We start from the raw sequence: 21,354 nt of genomic DNA on the forward strand, positions 1-21,354 counted from the left end.
AGAACGCATGCATAGTGGTGCAGGTGCATTTTATACATCACCAAAAGTCCTATGTTTCCCTTGGGAAAAAATTAAAAACCATTGAATCGGAACTCCTCATCTGTGAGCTGGATCAGGAATGAGGATAAAAAGCAGTAAAAAGAGAAAAGAGGGGGGAAAAACTATCATTCCTAGGAGGCTCTTCCTTTTAATCCATTTCATATGTGGACTGCTCTGGCTGGCAATGTCTTCAGCTTATGCATCTCTGGTATCCACTGGGAAACTATCCATAACGTCTATCAGGCTTCCCTGCTATTAAGATGCTTTTCCTGGTGCCTCTTCCCAAGGGTGCCATCTTTTAAACTGGCTCCACTAAGTCTAGTTCTGTTAACTGAGTAAATAGGGCATCCTGATGGGGGAATATAGAAGATGCTCTCTGAATCAAAGAGAGTTGATCAAATGGAGTGAAAGCTCATAAATTAAATGCTTTCCAATCAAGTTGGAAAGCTATGTTCGGAACTGGTGAAGGGAGCACTAGCAGGCTCCCTTGCTGCCAAGAAGAGCTGGTATTTGAACAAGAGGTACAAATAGGTATGCAGATAGATGTGCAGCTCTCTGAAGAGTGACTTCTTGCCCTTGGAGGGTCTCTATGGTGAGGAGCTAAAGGCATTCTATGAGGCATCCTATTTTCATGTTCCCAATTCCCACCGGGAGCTGAAGAGAGGTGGAGGGAAGAAGAGAATCCAGACAATTTGGCTTGGCTGAGATGAGCACTAGACAGACTTCAGAAGATGTGAGTTCTCATCCTCATTCTGCACCTAAGCCAGGAGAGAGTAAGCAAGGCACTCCCAACCACACATTCCTCAGTTTCCTCTTAAAAAACAGTGAGGACATTGATATGGTGATTCTGACACACAGCATTTAAATTCTCTGAAGCTCTCCCATCAAAAGATGGGTTCTAATTCTCCTTCCCTTGAATAAAGGCTGGCCTTGGAGGCTGGCTCCTGGTGAATAGATAGCAGCAGCAATGACAATGTTTGGCTTCCAAAGCCAGGTACTAAGAGGAGATAGAGCTTCCCCATGACATTCGCCCTTGAATGCAACCAGGTGTTGTGAGGAAGCCATATCTCCATAGGGAAAGCTACTTCCAGTGGACATGCTGGTTGAAAGCCAACATCAACCAAAGGTGTGGGAGTGAGCGTGTCTTCAGGGGGTTCTACCCACAGTCTTTGAGCTACTCTGGCTGATACCACCTGGAACGAAACAGGCACTCCCTGCCAAGCCCTACCCTAGTCAAAGATCCATGAGCAAAATGAATGTCATTGCTTTAATCCCTCACATTTTGAGGTGGTTTGTTACATAGCAACAGAAACCCAGAATAGTTAATGCCTAAACCAAAGACACACTGATACCCAAGTTCCTTCCAGATGGGGAATTCTGGCATATCTTACCTGGGGTCACTAGTTCTGCATTATAGGATGGGACAGGAACCGAAAAGGGTGCAGCACTAGGCTTCTCAAATCTGAGTTTTATAAACTGAGCAAAATAATAAATAAATAAATAAATAAATAAATAAAGCAAACTGAACCTTTCTAGAAGGCATATCAGGACTAGGCCTTATTCTTCTTTTGTAGTCTCCACAGTGCCTACGACTGAGGTTGTAGAAGGAACACACATTTCTAGTAGAACTGAAATATACCAAATAGGTGCTCACAGTTTTAAGAGGCAACTGCAGCACGTGATGCTCAGTGAAGACAGTGCTGTCCATAAAAGGTGAACTTTCCTAAAGAATACATTAGAGCTGGTCATCCACATTAACAAAGAGCATCTATGAGCATTCCTATTAAAACTGACTGGAAGCCGGGCACCATTGCTCACACCTGTAATCCCAGCACTTTGGGAGGCCAAGGCTGGCGGATCACTTGAGGCCAGGAGTTTGAGACCAGCCTGGCTAACACGGTGAAACCCCGTCTCCACTAAAAATACAAAAATTAGCCTGGCGTGGTGGTACATGCATGTAATCCCAGCTACTCAGAAGGCTGAGACAGGAGGATGGCTTGAACCCGGGAGGTGGAGGTTGCAGTGAGCCGACATTGTGCCACTGCACTCCAGCCTGGGCAACAGAGCTAGACTCTGTCTCAAAAAAAAAAAAAATTGAATGGAAATGTATAAAAAAGGCTGACAGGGAATATGCTATAATATTAACAGTGGCTATCTCCAGGTGGTATGATTATAAATGATCTTTGTGGCCGGGCAGGAGAATTGCTTGAACCTGGGAAGCGGAGGTTGCAGTGAGCCATGATTGCGCCACTGCACTCTAGTCTGGGCAATAAGAGCAAAACTCTATCTCAATAAATAAATAAATAATCTTTGCTCACATCTTCAAACATTTCAGAATTTTTCAAATGTTGTTTTGGAATTTTTTACACATAAGAAAATGTATAATTATAATGGGAATACAGATGACATATCTATTGCCTAAGATAGTGTTGGTCAATGGGTCTTCTGTGGAAAATCATGAAGAATTACTTGAAGAAAGGGGAATGACCATGGCCAGAGGAGGTTATTTTCTTGCTACTATGTTTTTATTTTTCAGGATAATTTTTTAAATGCAGGATTGTATGATTTTTGGTTATTTGCTAATTGCAGTCTTAGCATCTTTAATGTGCTGAGAAGCCCTAAAATTCTCCACAAGGGAGAAACAGTAAACATACAGTCCACAATTATTTTGGGGGCATTTCCTGGGATTAATATTCTCCATAATACATTTTGGGTAACTTCAGCATAAATCAAGGTCCATATAAGGTCAGTGCAGTCCCCTCCTGTGCCCAGGCTTAGAGCCTGGAGACAGGTGCACAACCCCTCACTTCCGTAGCCCAGGCAGCATCCCTGCATGCTGAGGCCATGGGGTTTGGGGGCATCGCTGGGCTCAGAGTCTCAAGAAGTTTGGTGTAAGAAGAAGACATCAGGCTGGGCATGGTGGCTCATGCCTGTAATCCCAACATTTTGGGAGGCTGAGACAGGTGGATCACTTGTGGTCAGGAGTTCAAGACCAGCCTGGCCAACATGGTGAAACCCCAACTCTACTAAAAATACAAAATTAGCCAGACATGGTGGTGGGCGCCTGTAATCCCAGCTACTTGGGAGGCTGTGGCAGGAGAATCACTTGAACCCAGGAGGCAGAGGTTGCAGTGAGCCGAGATCATGCCATTGCACTCCAGCCTGGGTAGCAGAGTGAGACAGAGTCTCTGTCTTAAAAAAAAAAAAAAGATGTCATCTGGCTGTGTGGGGAGAAAAGTTGCCCCAGCAGGGCAGGCTGATGCCATCCTCACCTCATGGAGAACTTAGGGAACTATTGCAGAGACTTAGCAAAGCGTCTGGTGGTGACTGAGAGCAGCTGAGGCTGTCTATTCTCCCGAGAAGCAACAGAACAGCTTTACTCTTAACCACAGTTAGCAGAAAGTGTCTGGGCCCAAATGGGAAGCTGGCCTAATTTCATAGTGACTCTTAGTTAACAGTAACACAGGCACCATTTAATTGGAACATGATAGTTAGGAACTTGTCACCAAAATTCTAAAAAGAAACGTTTAGCCTTTTCTAAAGAAAGGCAGCATTTTCAAGTGGTGCATTCCTGATCATCTCTTTTCAATTTAAAATTTACTGAAATTATTGAAAAGGCTTTAGTAAACTGCCTTTTGCCTCAGATGCCCCCAGAGAGGTTCTGGATCTCCTTGAACGAAGACATTCCCAAGTTTCTAAGGCTGCCAGACACCACGCTTCTCTGACAACTCCTCTGAGCCAATCAAAGAACGCTAGCAGGGTAAAAGCCAAAAGCCCCCCCAGCAGAGGGAGGCCCCTTTTCCATTCCATCGTTTACTGGGCTACAGGAAGAATTAGCATTCTGCCTGCAAGTACAGTTCTACTTTCCCCTTTGTTTTGAGAACAGAATCACTCATCTGGAAATTACAAGGTAATATACACGAATCGCATGTCCTATTACCTCCTGCGTTCTCGCGATGCCTGCTGCTGCCTTAACCATAAAAAAAAAAAAAAAACAAAGAGGAAGCCTCAGAGATGTTTTACTGCCATTTTTTTTTCCCCGTGTGGGAGCTTATGATGATGTAAGTAAAACCCAATCCAAAGCCTATGAAAGGAAATCACAGCAAAATTAGCACGACAGGCTCCAGCTGGGAGCATCAGCCCACTGTCCAATGCTGAGGGCCCGGGGTTCTCACTGCACTGTGCCTGCACGCAGGGGCACTCTGCAAGTGTGCATGGGGCTGGAGTCCTCCAAAAGGGCTACAGCCTTTCTGGGCAGACCTTTGCTTTCAGACCTACAGAATTTATATCCAAAGAAATGGTACGAATGAAACGAGAACAGTCTCTCTTCTTTGCCATATTACTCTCCCTGAAAGAGCAATTGGCTGAAAGGGTTGAGTTTACAAATTTCGATCTCCATCCTGTCTTGGCCTAAAACAGACTCTGCAGAAAGTGTTTTCTTTTCCTTCTTTATGCTTATTTTCATGAATGCATCTCTAACTTGCCTGAAAGCGCTCTGAGGGCAGGATAATGCTATGTATCCTCATCTGTAGCATCCACTTGCTCACCACATCACTTAGTCAACAAATACAGATGGGATGGTCTCAGCCATTCATCGGTCCATGTCATTAAACTACCCTATCCTTTTCCTCTACCCGGGGGGACCAGAAGAAATAACCAAATGGCTAAACCTTTTCCTTCTGAAATATCTGCTTCTGCAAAATGGCATGCGTAGGCTTCTTGTTTGCTTATGTTTGAACTCTTCCCTCTCATCTGAACCACTTTATTGACATTGAGACTAAGAATTAGGGTCAAAGAATCATAAAATTGTTTAGCTGATGTTTCAGAACCAGCATCCACTCCATTAAGAGCCCCAAGAATCAGCGAATCTGACCTGACACTTTTGATTCTCATGAACAAAGGCAGCAGAGCCATAAACTCACCTTCTCCTCTCCCTCTCTCAACCAAAGGTATGGGACTATGGAAACAACCTCACAGCTGACTGGAGAGAGGAGGTCATGGACTCATTTAACACTGGATTAAAGGAAGAGATGAATATGAAGCAGTTTCTTCTTAGCCAACAGGTGCTCATTTCTGTCAAGAAATGGAGTAAGCTGGATTTTGCAATACGGCAAAGTTAGATCATTGCTTTCTTTGGAAAGCAAGAATTCCTATCAGAACTTATTTTCTCTACCCCTTGGGAAGGTGGTGACTCAAAAGGAGTGGCTTCCATTTACTGAATGTCACAGACGCTGTTAGGAGCCCAGACTTCAGAAACAGATGTGTGCATTTGAATCCCTGCCTGCCGCCAACTGGCTGTGCAATCCCTGAGCCTCAGGTTTCTCAACTCTAAAATGGGGCTAAGAATAACCTATTTTATGAGGAGGTGTTGTAAGGCTTGGAGAATTACTGCATGTAAAATGCTCCAGGCAGGCTGTGAGCGCTCTGCAAATTTTAGCTTTCCCTATCAGCACTGCATACTGCACTGTGCCAGGGGATCAGACACAGCTACGTTTAATTTCTGCAATAAGTAGCGACTATTATCACCCCACTTGACAGAAGAAGAAACTGAGGCTAAGAGAGATTTAGTGACTTGCCCAAGGACAGACAATAAACATTGGCAAGAATCAAAGCCAGGCCTGTCTGATTCTAACCCTGCGCACTTCCTGCTACCCCACACTGCTTCCTGGATGACCACAAATGCACGCACATGCATGTGCACACACACACACCCTACAATACTGTTTCACATCGGAATTAGAAAGACGTGCTTATAACTGGAATACAGAAAAAGCTGTGAACTTCATTATCTAGGGATTACAAATATCTCTCAATCAAGCTGTTTCCTTCTTGAGTACAAGGACTATATTTTTGCATCTTCCCTAAAGAATAGAGCACTCAGTTCTGAACACACAATAGACACTCAATTAATACTCCCTGGATTTACATGGAAATTCACAGAAGTGGAACCGTGCCCTTGTTCGGAATACTTGATCAAACAACCCAAATACACCATGAATTCCCTAAAGCATCGAAAGCCTTGCCTAACACAAAGCAAGTTTTCTGCAGACAATGAGAGTTTTGATCTCAAGTTAAACATTTCTAATCTCATCAAAAATAATGGGTGTGTAAAAACAATTCATGCCAGGCCTCCAGGTGGGATTAGGGGAAGGGCCTCCCATGTTACTGCTATAAAAACTACTTTGAAAAGCATACGATCTTAGGGGTGTGGGGGTGTGTGTGTGTGTGTGTGTGTGTGTGTGTGTGTGTGTTCCCAAGTGTTAGGAGGGGTACTGCGTCCTTGCTATTTCTGGGTACCACCAAACGTTCTAAACTCCTTTTTCCATCTGAGGACAAGGGAGGAGTGTGGGCCCCAGCCTCACTACACAGGTCTCTGTGCAAAGATTTCCAAGCAGAGAAGTTTTTGGGTGGGGGAGGTATGCTTATGGCCCAAAGCAAATGGGGAGGGGAATGAATGAAAAGAAACTGCATACAAACTGATTTATTTCTAGGAACTTTTAGCCCAGATTTTTTTTGGCATGTCTATATTTGCTGATTTCTGCGTATGGTAGAGCCTAAACATGCATTTTTATCTCTTCCTGATTTAGAGGTAAGCGGTGCAGGAGAGAGGCAGGGATGGGACTAGAAGGGGTTTGGAGGGTGATATTAAAGATGACGACAGCAAAAGTAAAACTCCTATGAACTCCTTAGTCATGCCAGAATGCAGCTCTTTGTCTAGTCGGCCAGGTAGATTGAGTTTGGTCTTATATGAAGAGCCTCTTGTGGTCTGGGGATAAGAATAGAGTCTAAGATTAAAGAAGTCTGTATTGAAGTTCTCATTCTGCCACTTCCTAGAGCTTTCTGATCTCTGACAATGTACTCAACCTTGTTGAACTTTAGTCTTCTCACCTGTAAAATGGGAATAAGAATGATACACACTTCAATGGAATGTTGAGAAGATAATATGAGATGACGTACATAAAAGGACTTAGCTCAGTACTGTGGGCACCCAGCGAATGCTGGCTACCACTGCTGTTCTTTCCATCATTTCTAATAAGAATGGCCTGCGCTTGAACCCGGGAGAGGGAGGTTGCAGTGAGCCAAGATTGCGCCACTACACTCCAGCCTGGGCAACAGGGTGAGACTCCATCACACACAAAAAAGATTGCCCTGTAAATGTATTACTGTAAAGTGTGCTGCATATTCATACACATGTAATGATGAATATTTAAAAAGCACTACTCAGTCTATTTTGTAGCTAATTTCCAAAATAACCAGTGAGGAAAGCAGGACAGACACTACAACCCTTATGTTGCAGGTGAGAAAACAGAGGCTTTGAGAGATGAGGGGTCAGTTGGAATTCATCAGCTAGCACAGGGCAGGCCAGGAATGCAGCTCACATCCGTCTCCAGCGCTCCATCCGTAGCTATGCTGGAGGAAACCAAAACATCCCAGAGGAAGGAACTCTAGTCTGGTCTAATCCAGTCTATTCATTTGTTGCTTGGGACCCAAGTGGATTTTGCAACCCTTGTAGGTTGTGACCTACAGTTTGCAAAGCACCTGGGTCCCAATGCCAAGTAAAGGGCCTGTCACTTCAGGATAAGCTGGGGAGTTCTTTGCACTGATGCCTGTTTGAATTTTTATTGCAGAAATTTGCAAACATATGCAAAAGTAAAGAGTACTAAGAGTCCCCAGTGCTGATCTCCCAGATCCTGGGATGAAGGCTGTTCTGTCTACACTTCTGGCCATTTCCTCTGCTCCCTGATTTTTTTAAAGGAAATATTGGGGGAGTTTAAAACAACCCAGACTCCTCTTATGCCTTGCAGACTCAGGTATGGCAGGTCTGGGGGTGGCCAGGGATTTGTGGTTCTCATGGCTGCCTCTCCAGGTGACATGGAAGGACAGCTACCCTGCAGCCACAGAGCTAGGTGGTACCTGAGGGCACTACCATTTACAGGTGACAAGCAAGCAGTGGGTTCTGTGAAGGGAGGTGGGCAAACCCTTTAGCTCTGCAGGTTCACGAGGCTGTCACAGAGGACGGAGAGCCCTGCCACACACAAGCAGTGGCAGAGGCAGAAAGGGGTGAGATCACAGCGAGGAGGCTGGTCCAGTGGGGTTGCAATGAAGGGTGTCTCCAGAGAGGATGCCCCCTGCTGCCAAGGCTCTGTGGCTGGGCCTCCACCCGAATGACCTGCAGTGAGCCACTGAGGAGGTTCCTGCTCACGTTTTTTTCCCCAGAGCATGGCACAGTAACTGCCGACTGGGGTGAATCGTGTGAAACCGATGACATTCAACTGTTCCTGACCCTCTCAATGTCACTGTTATGATTCCACTGCATATCTAGTAGGCATTCAACACATGTCCAATGAAGGAATCAACATAGACAGGTTATTAGGGCTCTCACATGCCAGCTGCCAAGTTAGTATTTCTAGTTGACCCAACCACAGTGCAAGGTGTCTATGACATCTCCAATCTACAGCCGAGGAAACTGAGCTAATCTATGTATACAAAAGTGCTTAGCACAGTGCTGGGTGATGACTGCATGCTCACTGTGTGGCAATGATCATTATTATTATCCAAAGCCAGACAGAGCCCCAGCAACTGAGTTAGGACTTGAATCCAGGCCTGCTGGGCTCCAGTCAGCCTGCCTTGTCAAGCAGTGTCTGTCCTGGAAAAGCAGTAACCAGAAACCCTGAAAGATGACCAGTGTCAACAGGGGTACACAGGAGCATGACAAAAACCCAGACCACTCAGCCAGTCCTAGACAATGTGTCATTTCACAGCGAGGGGCAGGGCTGAGTGAGCTCTCTAGGTTTCTCATGGAGCACTGCAATATGTCACAGACAGTGTGTCCTACAGCTGCCTATCTTGCTGGTGGCCTCACCTGCACAGAGTGAAAGCCAGCGAGATTCTGCCAGGCAGACCCCCGGGGGCCAGAGAGCTCTGCTGAGGAGGGGGAGAGCTGCATCTTACCTCTTGGCTCTGTCTTTCTCATCTTCATCCATTAGATTTTCTATGCAGTTTTTCCTGCAAAAATAAATAAATAAATAAATAAATAAAAAGAATGGATAATTACTGTCTGCTTCTACATCTTTCTTAAAAGTCTTTCAGGTTGTTGTCATTTCGGTCTTAGCCCAGTGGTTCTCAAACTTATTGGTCCTAGCACCCCTTTACACTCTCAAAATGGACTGAGGTCTCCAAAGCACTTCTGTGTATGTGGGTTAAGGCTGAGATATGTTTAAATGCACAGGCACTCATTTCATTGGGCATCGGAGCAATGAAGTCATCAGATGTCAAGTAACTTTTGGAAAAGTCAGAATAATTATGTCGTGTACACTCATGAGACAAGGAGACCTCTTTTAAAAGGAGCAAATAACGAGTTAATTATATTTTGAAAAAATGTCTTGACCTCAAGGACCCCAAGGGTCTTCAGATCACACTTTGAGAACTGCTGTCCAGACCAGCTCAGTGAAGCAGCATCTGTTCATCTCAAGCCTTAGGTCACACGCACCTCCCAGTGCCTGCCTGGGATCCGTTAGCGACGCCACAGCGGGCCTTGTTCACTCCTGCTTGCAGGACCCCAGTGGCCTATGACATCCTAAAGGAGAGTGTTTATCTGTCCATTCAAACCACACAAGCTCCTCTGACAAGTGGCCTGGAAGAATCAGCCCCAAAGTAGTGTAATCCGCAGTTCCTCCCTTAGGGCGTTTACTCTCCTTGAGACAGCGAAGGTGCACAGATGTGAAAGATTACGTAACAATCCAGGAATGTTCTTCAACACTGGAGCCTCTACTCTCCCAAGGCCACTGGCTTGATGCTTCTCAGGCCCACAGATCCAGCTTCCTCTCCTACCACACGCAGGCCTGGGTTCCCTCCACCCCTCAGAGCTGTGCAGCCCTGGTTCCTTTCTTCATTCACACATTTCCCAGAGCCCCACCTGTCTGGGGTGCGCCCCCCAAGTCAGCACATCAAGCAGAACCATTCTCAGGGCGCTCATGAGGCCAATGCCAGCTGTGGGAGTGGGAGGCTGAAGGCTGCGGTGGCTGGGAGGGCAAAGTGTGATCGAGGTAAAGGTGGGGACCATGGAGAAGCTGAATCACCACTGCCCACCCGCTTCTACGCTCAACACACAGGGTCTTCAGTCGGAACTCCCAAACCAGCACTTTGCAAATGCACCACCAATTACTCTTGAAATATGAAGTTTCAGATAAAAATTTTCAATGGAGCCAATCAATCTTTCTCTGAGCTCATTTAGTTTTGTGATTTTGGTCACCTATGTACACAAACATGGGTCTGAGCCAAAGCAAAGATGAATTCTGCAGCCATAGCCCTTGTTTACATAATGCCCATGCAGTCAACAGCAGGCATATTCCACAATGGACTAGCAAGAAATGCCGCTTAGAAGTTAAAGCCTGTATTACAACTGAGTCAGCATTAACACATCTGCAAACAGGCCTGTGCTTAATGTTTTCCAGATGGAATCTGTTCAAAGTTTTATGTCAATTCATTGAATGATGCCCTACCCCAAGCCCGTGCTTCCAAGGAGAATGGTGGCTGACCAAAGCCCCAGGGCATGAGCAAGGACCCGGCCACGCTGTGTTCTTTACCAGGGGCCCCTGGACAGAGCTTGTCCACAGGAGGGCTGGCTGCTGCTCCTCAGTCCACTCTCCTGAGCTCCTGGGATCCTGTTTGGATGACCAGAGTTGCTGAGTCATAAACTAAACATCTAAAAATGACTAATAGCTCTTCTTTATCAACCACATCTTCTGTGATTTGTATGTTTATCACACAGACATTTCCTGAATCTATAAAACCTGGATGCTCTACACCCATTTCCTCTTCTTCAGCATCCCTCTCATTTCCCTGCCCCGTTCCTCTCACTTGACCCCTGACTAAGCTATTCAGCTGAGCTGCACCCAGTGTGAGGAGAAGGCCTCTAAGCTGAGTTCCCATTGCACCTGCCACAGAAGCTCCGTGCTGATATTTTTACTATTTTATCACCTCTGTTGTCTACCATGTTATTTTTTCACTTAAAAAATTGTGATAAAATACACCTCAGAAATTTGCCATCTTAACCACTGCTGAGTGCCCAGCTCAGTGGCATTAAGCACATTCATACTGTTAGGCAACCATCACCACCATCCATTCCAGATCTCTTTGCCCTTGCAAAGCATAAACTATTCATTCAACAAGAAGTCCTCATTCCCCACTCACTCCAGGCTTCGCAACTGCCCTTCTACTTTCTGTCTCTATAAATTTGACTATTCCAGGTCTGTCATGTAAGTGCAACCAGACAGTATTTGGCTTATTTCACACAGCGTAATGTCCTCAGGGTTCATCCATGTTGCTGCATGGGTCAGAATCTCCTTCCTTTTTAAGGCCGAGTGATATCCCATTGCTTGGAAACGCAGTGTTTTGCTTGCCCATTCATCTATCCATGGACACGGGCTACTTCCACCTCGGCAGCTGTTGAGTGTGGGTGTCCATCCCCCCTTGCGTTTTAGAGTCACCCTTTTACTTAATAATAGGATCTGGAACCAGCTTGAAGGCAAACAAGGAACAGGATGGAAGGGAAGAAAAGCAGTCCTCTGAGGTCAGGTTAAAGGAATCACAGAGAAGTTTAGGGAGTGACAATGACTCTTCTCAACCGTATAAAGTTTTCAGTGAGAAGGATTTTGAGCATCTATTTTTTTTTTTATTTTGATCACAGAGTGCCAGAAAACAGAAAAGGAGCTTAAATGGAAGCAGAGGAGATTTTGTTTGGAGCTGAGACATAATGGTTGAGGTGATGAACCCCCCAGAGTGAACAATGGAGGGATGCCATACAGCCTTTACCCCAGATAACCATGTGTCCTACGTGGCGTAGACAGTCACGAGGTGTGTGAATCAGGGTCCCAACAGGTAAGCAGAAGGCAGGTGGGATCCTCTGAGGAGTGCTGATTTACAGGGGGGCTCTTTGTAAAGGTGTGGGTGGGGAGTAGGGAACCAAGAGGGACAGTGTGGTTACCTGAGGTGGGGAACGGCAGAGCTGTGAACACCTGTAAGGGGAAGGGACAAGAGGGAAATTACTTCCCAACCCTGGAAGGAGTGTGTCCCATAGGAGGCGGCCTTCAGTGAAGGGACAAGAAGGGAGCCAAGGGAATAAACACTCTCATTCTCCACCCACCCTCTGATCTCCTGCTGCGTCTCCTTTAGCCATGTCTGCAGGATCCTCTGCACAGGGGAGCCTCAGGGAAGAGAGAAGGGAACACGCCCGGTAACATTCATCTCTCTGGGGCTCTTCCAGTTCTGGGTTTCTTGGGTTTTCCTAGAACACAAACTCTCCGGAGTCTTTTTAAGCTTTGTAACATCCCCCCCAATTTGAAATCCAGTCATCTGCACCTAGCAACTGACCACACAACAAATCATGATCAACAGTAACCATAATTATGGGAGCCTGATGAAAAGAGAGGCTGAGAGGGGTTCCCACAACAACCTGAGCAACAAAATGAGTGACAACCGTATTGATTATAGCCTGTGCCACAAACTAAATACTCATGAGTCCTATTTATTTGTTTTATTGTTCCCCACCTCAGGTAACCACACTGTCCCTCTTGGTTCCCTACTCTCCACCCACACCTTTACAAAGAGCCCCCAAATAAATAAACAAATGGGGAGGTAGGAGGAGGGAGGGAGACAGCTTCCTCTTACAGAAGATTCCAATTAATAAATGTAGAAGGAACAACAGCAATAGAAAATCACCATCATGCTTCATGCCTGTAATCCCAGCCCTTAGGGAGGGAGAGTGGGGAGGATAGCTTGAACCCAGGAGTTTGAGACCTGCTGGGGAATATAGTGAGGCACTGTTCTCCACTAAAAGGAAAAAGAAGAGAAGAGGAGAAGGGAGGGGAGGGAAGGGGAGGGGAAAAGAAAAGAAAAGAAAATCACCATCGGCATACCATAGTAATCATTGTTGCAGGCAAGATCCACCGATGGATGCTAAAATTAATGTGAAAAAGCTTGGGGAGAAACAGGATATTTGCAGAGTTTCAAAGTATCTCTCTCAAGATATTTATTAATTACAAAAGAAAAACATTTTACAGGGAAGAAGGTTGGCAGACACCACTTTCACCTACTGGTCAACATTAACATCACCAGTGTTAAGTCATATAGAAGTCTCTGTGGAAATAAGCACTCGTTCCTCTTGGGTGTATATATTCAGGAGTGTCATTCTTGGAACACGGGGTAGCTGTATGCTTACTTTATTAAAAACTGCCAGTCTGTTTTCCAAAGTGAATGTACAATTTCATATTTGCACCAGTAGTGTACAAGGAGTTCCAGTGGCTCCATTCTAACATGTAATATTTCTTAATTTTAGTAATTTATGTGGGTGTGTAATGATATCTCATTGGGATTTGCATTTCCCTGATGACTAATGATGCAGAGCACTTTTCACTGGCTATTTAGATATCTTCTTTTGTAAGATGTCTAATTCTTTTGCCTGCTTAAAAAAATTGGACTGTTAGTCTTCATCATACTGATCATAGAAGTTTATCTCTTCCAGGTACAAGTACTTTGTCAGAAAATATGAATGGTGAACATTTTCTCCCAGTCTGTGGGTGGCCTTGGTGCTTTCTGGATGGTGTCTTGTGATGAGCAGTTTTAAATTTTGATAAAGTCTAATTTATCAACTTTTTATTTTATGGTTAGTGATTTTTGTATTCTAAAATGTATTTGCCACCTCAATGTTGCGAAGAATTATCTTATGTTTTCCTCTAGAAGCTTCATCACTTAGCTTTCACATTTTGATCCACAGTCCATTGCAACTTAAATTTTATGTGTAGCGTTGGATAGGGCTCAGACATTATTCACCACCACCCCCACCACGCCCCCAATATGGACATCCCTCCAGAATAGTTAGTTTAAAAGGCATTTATTTCCCTGTTGAATTGCATTAGCACTTTCATCAAATAGTGTGTGATCTTACATGCATTATTTATGGACTGTATTTAGCTTCATTTATCCTATGTGTCTCAATTCTGCAGGACAGAATCAGGATGTCTGTGGAGTGAAGACACATAAGATAAACTTATTAAAAAATAAACCGCATTTTTAAGAACAACTTTAGATTTACAGAAAATGCAAAGAGAGTAGAGAAAGTTCCCTTATCCCCACACCCAGTTTCCTGTTATTAACATTTTACATTAGTATGGTGCATTTGTCGCAACACTGATACCTTCTTATTAAGAAAAGTCCAGGCCAGGTGCCAGTGGCTCACACCTGTAATCCCAGCACTTTGGGAAGCCAAGGTAGGTGGATCAACTGAGGTCAGGAGTTCGAGACCAGCCTGGGAAACACGGTGAAACCCCATCTCTACTAAAAATACAAAAATTAGCCCATGTGATGGTGCACGCCTGTAATCCCAGCTACTTGGGAGGGTGAGGCAGGAGAATCGCTTGAGCCTGAGAGGCAGAGGTTGCAGTGAACTGTGATCACGCCACTGCACTCCAGCTTGGGTGACAGAGCCAGATTCTGTCAAAAAAAAAAAAAAGAAGTCCATAATTTTCAGACAAACTTGCTCAGATTTCCTCAGTTTTTACGTAACGTCCGTTTTCCACTCTAGCACTCTATCCAGGACACCACAGCACACTTTGTCAGCACGTCTCCTTAGACCCCCCCTTGGCTCTGCGAGTTTCTCAGGCCTTGACAATTTTGAGGAGTATCTGTAGAATGTTCTTCAGTTCAGGTTTGTCTGATGTTTTTCTCAAAGTCAGGCTCAGAATACGGGTTTTTGAGAGGAAGACCCAGGAAATAAAGTGTCCTTCTTATCACATCATGCTGTCAACATGGCTTGTCATCACTGTGGATGCCAGCCTTGGCCACCCGACTGAAGTGGTGGTAAACTCACTCATAAGAGGTATGTTAGTTACATTTACATGTAATATGTACAATGTGTTTTCCTTCAACTTTCAGGTTTTTTTTTTTTTTTTTTTTTAGGTGAAAGAGGTCTAAATTTAAAGTGGTAGATCCAATTATTACGCTGAAAAAATTATATGATTTTTGCCTGTACTTTTGGACTTAGATGTATAATGAGTGAACCTGTATCAGATTAACAATTGGAGCCATTGCTTTACATTTAGAGGCCCTTCATCTGGAAATATATTGAGCATTTCACTTGAAAATATAACTCCTCTGTTGTTTAAACAAACTAACTCCATGTTTCCCAATTCCACCACACCCTTTGTCTATTGTTATGCCGGTACCACACTATCTTAACTCCTAAAGTTGTGCAGTAATTACTGACATAAATGTAGGGTGGGCCTTCCAACGTTTTTCTTATTCAAGTTTACCTTGGCCATTCTAAGTCGTTGCACAGCCACATAAATTTTAGAATTAGCTTGTCAATTTCTATAGAAATGCCTGATGCAGCTGGGTGCAGTGGCTCATGCCCCTAATATCATTGCTTTGGGAGGTTGGGGCATGAGGATTGCCTGAGGCCACGAGTCGTCTGGGCAACACAGCAAGATTCCGTCTCTACAAAAAAGTAAAAATTAGCTCGTCATGGTGGTGCATACCTACTTACTGCACTTGGTGGTCCTAGCTACTTGGGAGGATGAGGCAAGAGCACTGCTTGAGCCCGGAGTTCAAGGTTACAGTGAGCACCAGCCTAAACAACAGCGTGAAACCCTGTGCCTCAAAAAAAAAAAAAAAAAAAAAAAAAAAAAAGTGATAGCTTGATGCGATTTTGATTGAGAATGAATTGAATTTGGGGATCAATTTTAGGAAAACTAACAATGTGCAGGTCTCTGATCCATGCACCGTGTGTACTATCTCCTTCTATTTGCCTCTCCTCTTGGGCTCTGTGATGAGGCAGGAGAATGTATATGCCAAAGCACAAATGTGCCAACTGCATGTGACATACGGTGATTCAACAGATACTCCCTGAGTGCCTGGGCAAGGGGGAACCCACTGTGAGCAAAGCCGCTACTCTCATGGTGCTTACATGAGGCGGGGGATGCATGTGTCAGGGGAGTTGGGGAAAACTGCAGGCAAGCAAATAAGTAAACACAGAGCCTGTTCTTTGGTTATCACTGCAGTGCAGGAAAAGGTGAATCCTGGGTGGGACGGGGTTCGGGGAGTCTTGTTCTGATGTTTTAGGGAGTCTTGGAAGACCTCCTTGATGAGATGCTATGTGAGCTGTGACCTGAAGGGAGTGTGGGAGTGAGCAGTGAGGGTGCCTCCCCCAGACAGCAAGGAAAGCGAGGAACAGCCCAGAGGCCAGCCTGGTGATTGCTTTGGTGAGGGGGAGGTGGAGCCAGGGGCAGAGGGGCATTGTGGCTTTTGCTTTATGTGAGACGGGAAGGCACTGGAGGTTTTGAACATGAGTGACAGACACCTATCTCAGAGGACAGCGGTGAAACTTAAACGAACTTAAGTTTGCAAAGTCTGGCCTGCAGCAGACACTCAAAAACAGGTTCTCTACTTTGATGGCAAGGATTAGGCAAATTGCATCTTCACCCATTTCACGATGGCTCGCCCAGCTATGATATGGTTTGGCTGTGTCCCCACCGAAATCTCATCTTGAATTTAGTTCCCATAATCCCCATGTGTCCTGGGAGGGACCAGGTGGGAGGTAATTGAATCATGGGGGCAGTTACCCTCATGCTATTCTCATGATAGGAGTGGGTGCTCATGAGATCTGATGGTTTTATAAGGGGCTTTTCCCCATTTTGCTCAGCAATTCTCCTTCCTGCCATCATGTGAAGAAGGACGTGTTTGCTTCCCCTTCCGCCATGATTGTAAGTTTCCTGCGGCCTCCTCAGCCATGCGAACTGTGGATCAATTAAACCTCTTTTCTTTATAAAGTACCCAGTCTCAGGCAGTCCTTTATAGCAGCATGAGAATGGACTAATACAAGCTCCTTACCCATATTAGGTGCTCAATAAATGCATGAGGAATGAAGAAGAAAAGGAAGGGAGGAAGGGAGGGAGGGAGGAAAGGAAGGACAAAGCCAGGGCCAAACCCCCATCTGAATTCCTGTGCCACTACCTGACATTCACTCCCACAAACCTCCCCATGATCGTGGTGGCTCCAAGGTAATAGTGCTTACAAAGTACATTTGAAGGGACAGTTATATCCTGGTGACTAAAATTAAAACAAAAACTTCTGCATGTGCAGGAGCTACTGACTAGAGGGAAAATCCACTCAGACAGCACTGGCAGCCAGGGCTCTTCAGGAAGGCCCAATGGGTCCCTCACCAACCCCTGGCAGCTGCCAAGTTCTGAAAAAACATAATCTCATTTTGTCTCCATCAGTTCTGTGGGTGGAATGGGCTGGCTATAGTTATCCTCCACTCATAAATCAGGCAGCACCACCCCCCAGCAAGGCTAAGTGGCCTGCCCACAGACACAGGCTTGGGGACAGAGCAGACCCTGGGCTCTGCCTCCTGGCACTGACTCAGGAGGCCTTTCTCCAGCCACTGCTGCTCAGAATAGGGGGTTTCCGACTTCAGAGTCAGTCTGATTTAAATCTCCATTCCAACCTACTTGCTCTATGATCTTGAGTAGGCCCCTTAAACCTCATGAGCCCCTGTTCCCCTCATTCCTAACACAATGCAGCTAACACCCACCAGGCAGCAATTGTGCAAGGTGCAAACAGGAAGCAGGTCACAGGTATGTGTGCAATAAAGGACCCAGCATGATGCCTGGGGCACAGAAAGCTCTAGGTGAGTTCCATTCATTGCACACCTGCCTCACCTAACTGTCCTACCCCTTCTGTTCACACTGTGGCCACTGAGCCCCTGCTAAGGGAGGTGACACTAAGCTTCAGCCTTTCTTATCTACTTTGAATTTCAACGAACACATTCTCTGCACAGTAAGGAGGTCACCAGGGGTGAAACAGAAATGGACTCTGGGGTCACACAGACCTAAGGTTTCAGAGAGGGGCTCCTAAACAGAGACAGAAAAGGCCATATTGGTAGGAAGAGTGCCTTACAGCCAAGAGGCACCCGCAGGCAGGGGCTCCAGCTGAAGCCTGAGTCTGCCCCACCCCTAGGGACTACCTGTGGCTGCTGCAAACAGGACTGTGAGGACCACTGAGTGGGGGCATGGGGGTAAGGAGCTCTGCCAGGCCCAGTAAACAGACCAGCTGGGGAATCTAATCAAGCAAGGCCAGTGGAGCACTGAGTATGGAGGGGCGGGGAGGAGGGCTGGAACTCCTAAGGGAATTGGCAGACAGCCACCCCTGCTGCTGGCAGGCAGAGCTACTGGGGCACACTGGGTGTCAGAGTTCCTGGGTCCAGCATCCACATCTGTGAAGGGGAGAAAGGCAGTGGTGGCCTGGGGTCAGGCGACCCAAACTGAGACCGACCCAGGCTTTGCCCTTCAGTATCTCTGTATAACCTTGGACAAGTGTGATGCTCCCAGCCCTAGCTCCCCAACTGCAAAGTGAGAGAACAGAAGAGCTTTTCTCACTGTTTGGCTGTGAGACAGCATAAGAGAGTCCGAGGGAAGCCCCCAGCACAGTCCCCGGCACAAATAAGTCATCACAAAATTGTAGCTGCAGAATTTTAATCACACTATCACTAATGATCATGAATTAAAGGGCTCACAGTAGAAACTGGTACTTAAGCCCAACAAGTGTCTTTGGGAGAAACAGGATAATCATTCCCTTCTACCAGTGTTGAAAATGTGTATGTGTGTGTGTACGCATGATGGACAGACAGACACACATACGCTGTCTAGAATACTGGACTAGCTAGTGATAACTGTATACAGTACCCTTGACACAGTAAACTCCATCTTAGAGAAAGACTCCATCTTACATTTTAAAAGGCACCTTGCCAACAAGACTGGATGTTTTGCCTAATCAATGAAGACTGCTTCCAACAAGGACATAACCAAGTACATTCCTCCACTCAGTCCTCACCAGAGGACTCTGCGGCCATAAGAGCAGTACTTCACCAGCTAGAAATGGCTGTCCCCACAGACTCCATCTTGCTGTCGCTTGTGATCAGCACCCAGCATCCACTGCCCAATGCTCTGCCCACATCAAAGACTCTTCCTTGTGAGACCAATGGACTGCCCAGACCAGGCCAGGACATTCTTTTTTTTCATGTTGCTCTCCCTGGACTGGTCCATTAACCCTTTTCTTTTGATGTTAAATGTTACTTCATTTATTGTGAAATGTTTAATCATTTATTTATTGATAAGTGTACTATTATGCATGGTTTGCAACACTGACTGACCTGTGGAGTGGCTTGAGCCTGTGTGCCTGCGGCTCTGACTCCTGAGTGAATGGGAAGTAGTAAGGGGAAGTTCCTCCTTGGGAACTCAATGGAGCTTCCAGCTTTTGTGATTGAAATCATGTCAATAAAAGTCTGACCTTGTGGAGAGACACAAACATGCATGGACCTGGTTATCACTGACCCTGAGCCGCTCATAACTAAACAGGAAAGCAACCGGCCATTGTGAGGTTGTGAGGAAGGAGAGAAGGGAATGGAATGACTATCAGGTGAAATGACTGGGGTTTTCCTTCCCACAGCAGACTCTCAAAAAATCTCTTGACTCTAACTGAAGCAAAGGACAAAAGTGAAGCCTGCAAATGACATTCACACACCCAGGTGAAATTTCTGCCCCAGAGGCTTTAGAACATTCTTTCTCACAGCCACCTACTACACAACTGATTAGAATTCTGGCCCCTGGCAAATGGGGACCTAGAAATGGCAGCAGGATTATTTTGTCACGGCATATCCGCCCTGGGTCCCAAGTGCGTCAGCAGTGAGACAGAAGACTAATGAGTCATACAAGTGACAGGCTCCCCCAGGGACTAGCAGCTCACCCAGGTCTCCAGAGAGGGCCTCATGCAGCACGCACGGAAAGGCATGTTACTCCACTCATGCAGGAGGTAGCAACCCTTTTCTCCACAGGGCCACCTGGTAACTATTTTAGGTGCAGAGCATCCAGTCTTTGTTGCAACCACTCAACTCTGCCATTATAGTGCAATGCAGCCATAGACAACATGTAAATGAGTGGGCATGGCTGTGTTTCAATAAAACTTTATTTACGAAAACAGGTTGTGGGCCAGATTTGGTCCCCAGACAGCAGTTTGCCAAACCATGTTAAAGAATCACTGGAATCATGACTCAACTTTCCTCTTCAGTGTCTTTTAATTTAGAATTTTTTGTAAAGTCTTTATAGGCCCAGTGGGTCACTTTGTATCATCATGAATTTTCCCTGAAATGACTACCCCAAGCCTGTTGTGTTGCAAGGCCTATGTTTTCACAAACATAAAATCATGATGTATTGAAATTGGCTGAGAACTGGTTTGAATTACAGGTCCCAAGTTAGCTGGAAAATCCTAACACTCTTCCCCACCATACCAACCAAGCCTGGTAGAATTTAATCAAAAGAAAAAAATACAGAAAACAAGAACAAGTTGGAATCATAAAAGGCAAAACCGAGCACACACATCTCCCCAATTGATGGGGGTTTATTTATTGCTGACAGAGTGTGTACCTTCTGTCCTCCCAGCCAGTCCCTGGTGAGGGGACCTCATGTCGTTTTGGATTAACGTCTGTATCTCACACATGGGAGCTTGGTAATGATTTTTCCTCATTATGTTAAGGAATAAAAAGCCTTTGGGCAACAGTTGCTGATGAACTGCGACGCTCACTTATCTTCCTTCGTCATTTGGGGAAGCTAGGAAATAACTTCCATATTTTGATTCTTCCTCTCCAGGGAATGGCTTTTGGTGTTGCAATGATTCATTCAGTGAGAAAAGATAAATTTCTAAGGCCAAGCGCAGTGGCTCACGCCTGTAATCCCAGCACTTTGGGAGGCTGAGGTGGGAGGATCACTTGAGGTCAGGAGTTCTAGACCAGCTGGCCAACATGGCGAAACCCTGTCTCTACTGAAAATACAAAAAATTAGCCAGGTGTGTTGGTGCACGCCTGTAATCCCAGCTACTCAAGAGGCTGAGGCAGGAGAATTACTCGAACCTGAGCCAAAGGCCGCAACGAGCTGAGATCACGCCACTGCATTCCAGCCTGGGCGACAGAGCGAGACTCTGTCTCAAAAATAAATAAATAAAATAAAAAATAAATTTCTAAAGGAGATGGACAGTGAAAGCCTGAGAGCCGGCAGCTCCTGCAATCCCAATTCCCCTCCAACTAGGGAGTTCTCATCGCATTCTGGCACATTCTCTGACCTGGAAACGGCAAGGCGGACAGATCCAATCCTAACACTAGCCCTCTCCAGCCTTGTCCCAAGGAGCCGGGTCTCACGGTGCTTGCTGGAGCCTCATAGAGCCAGATGGCTAGAAGAAACCAAGACAAGACTCTCATGAGCGTCGTGACCA

The 21,354-nt window shown here is 45.6% G+C and overlaps 1 protein-coding gene across 5 annotated transcripts in view; it reads right to left on the minus strand.

Annotated features, from left to right (window-relative positions):
* The window catches only part of NPAS2 (neuronal PAS domain protein 2), a 176,650-nt gene that overhangs the window by 82,985 nt on the left and 72,311 nt on the right, over window positions 1-21,354 (minus strand). For 4 of the 5 annotated variants that reach the window (XM_003309165.5, XM_003309166.6, XM_016949124.4 and 1 more), the window contains exon 2: window positions 8,992-9,045. In XM_003309165.5, coding sequence (XP_003309213.1) covers window positions 8,992-9,023 — 32 coding nt within the window. In that variant the 5' untranslated portion in view covers window positions 9,024-9,045. Of the gene's footprint in view, window positions 1-8,991; window positions 9,046-10,541; window positions 10,560-21,354 lie in introns of those variants that run through there. The other variant, XM_063788968.1, reaches the window with a different exon arrangement.

Source organism: Pan troglodytes, chromosome 12, assembly GCF_028858775.2.
Source record: "Pan troglodytes isolate AG18354 chromosome 12, NHGRI_mPanTro3-v2.0_pri, whole genome shotgun sequence".
Taxonomy (NCBI): Eukaryota; Metazoa; Chordata; class Mammalia; order Primates; family Hominidae; genus Pan; species Pan troglodytes.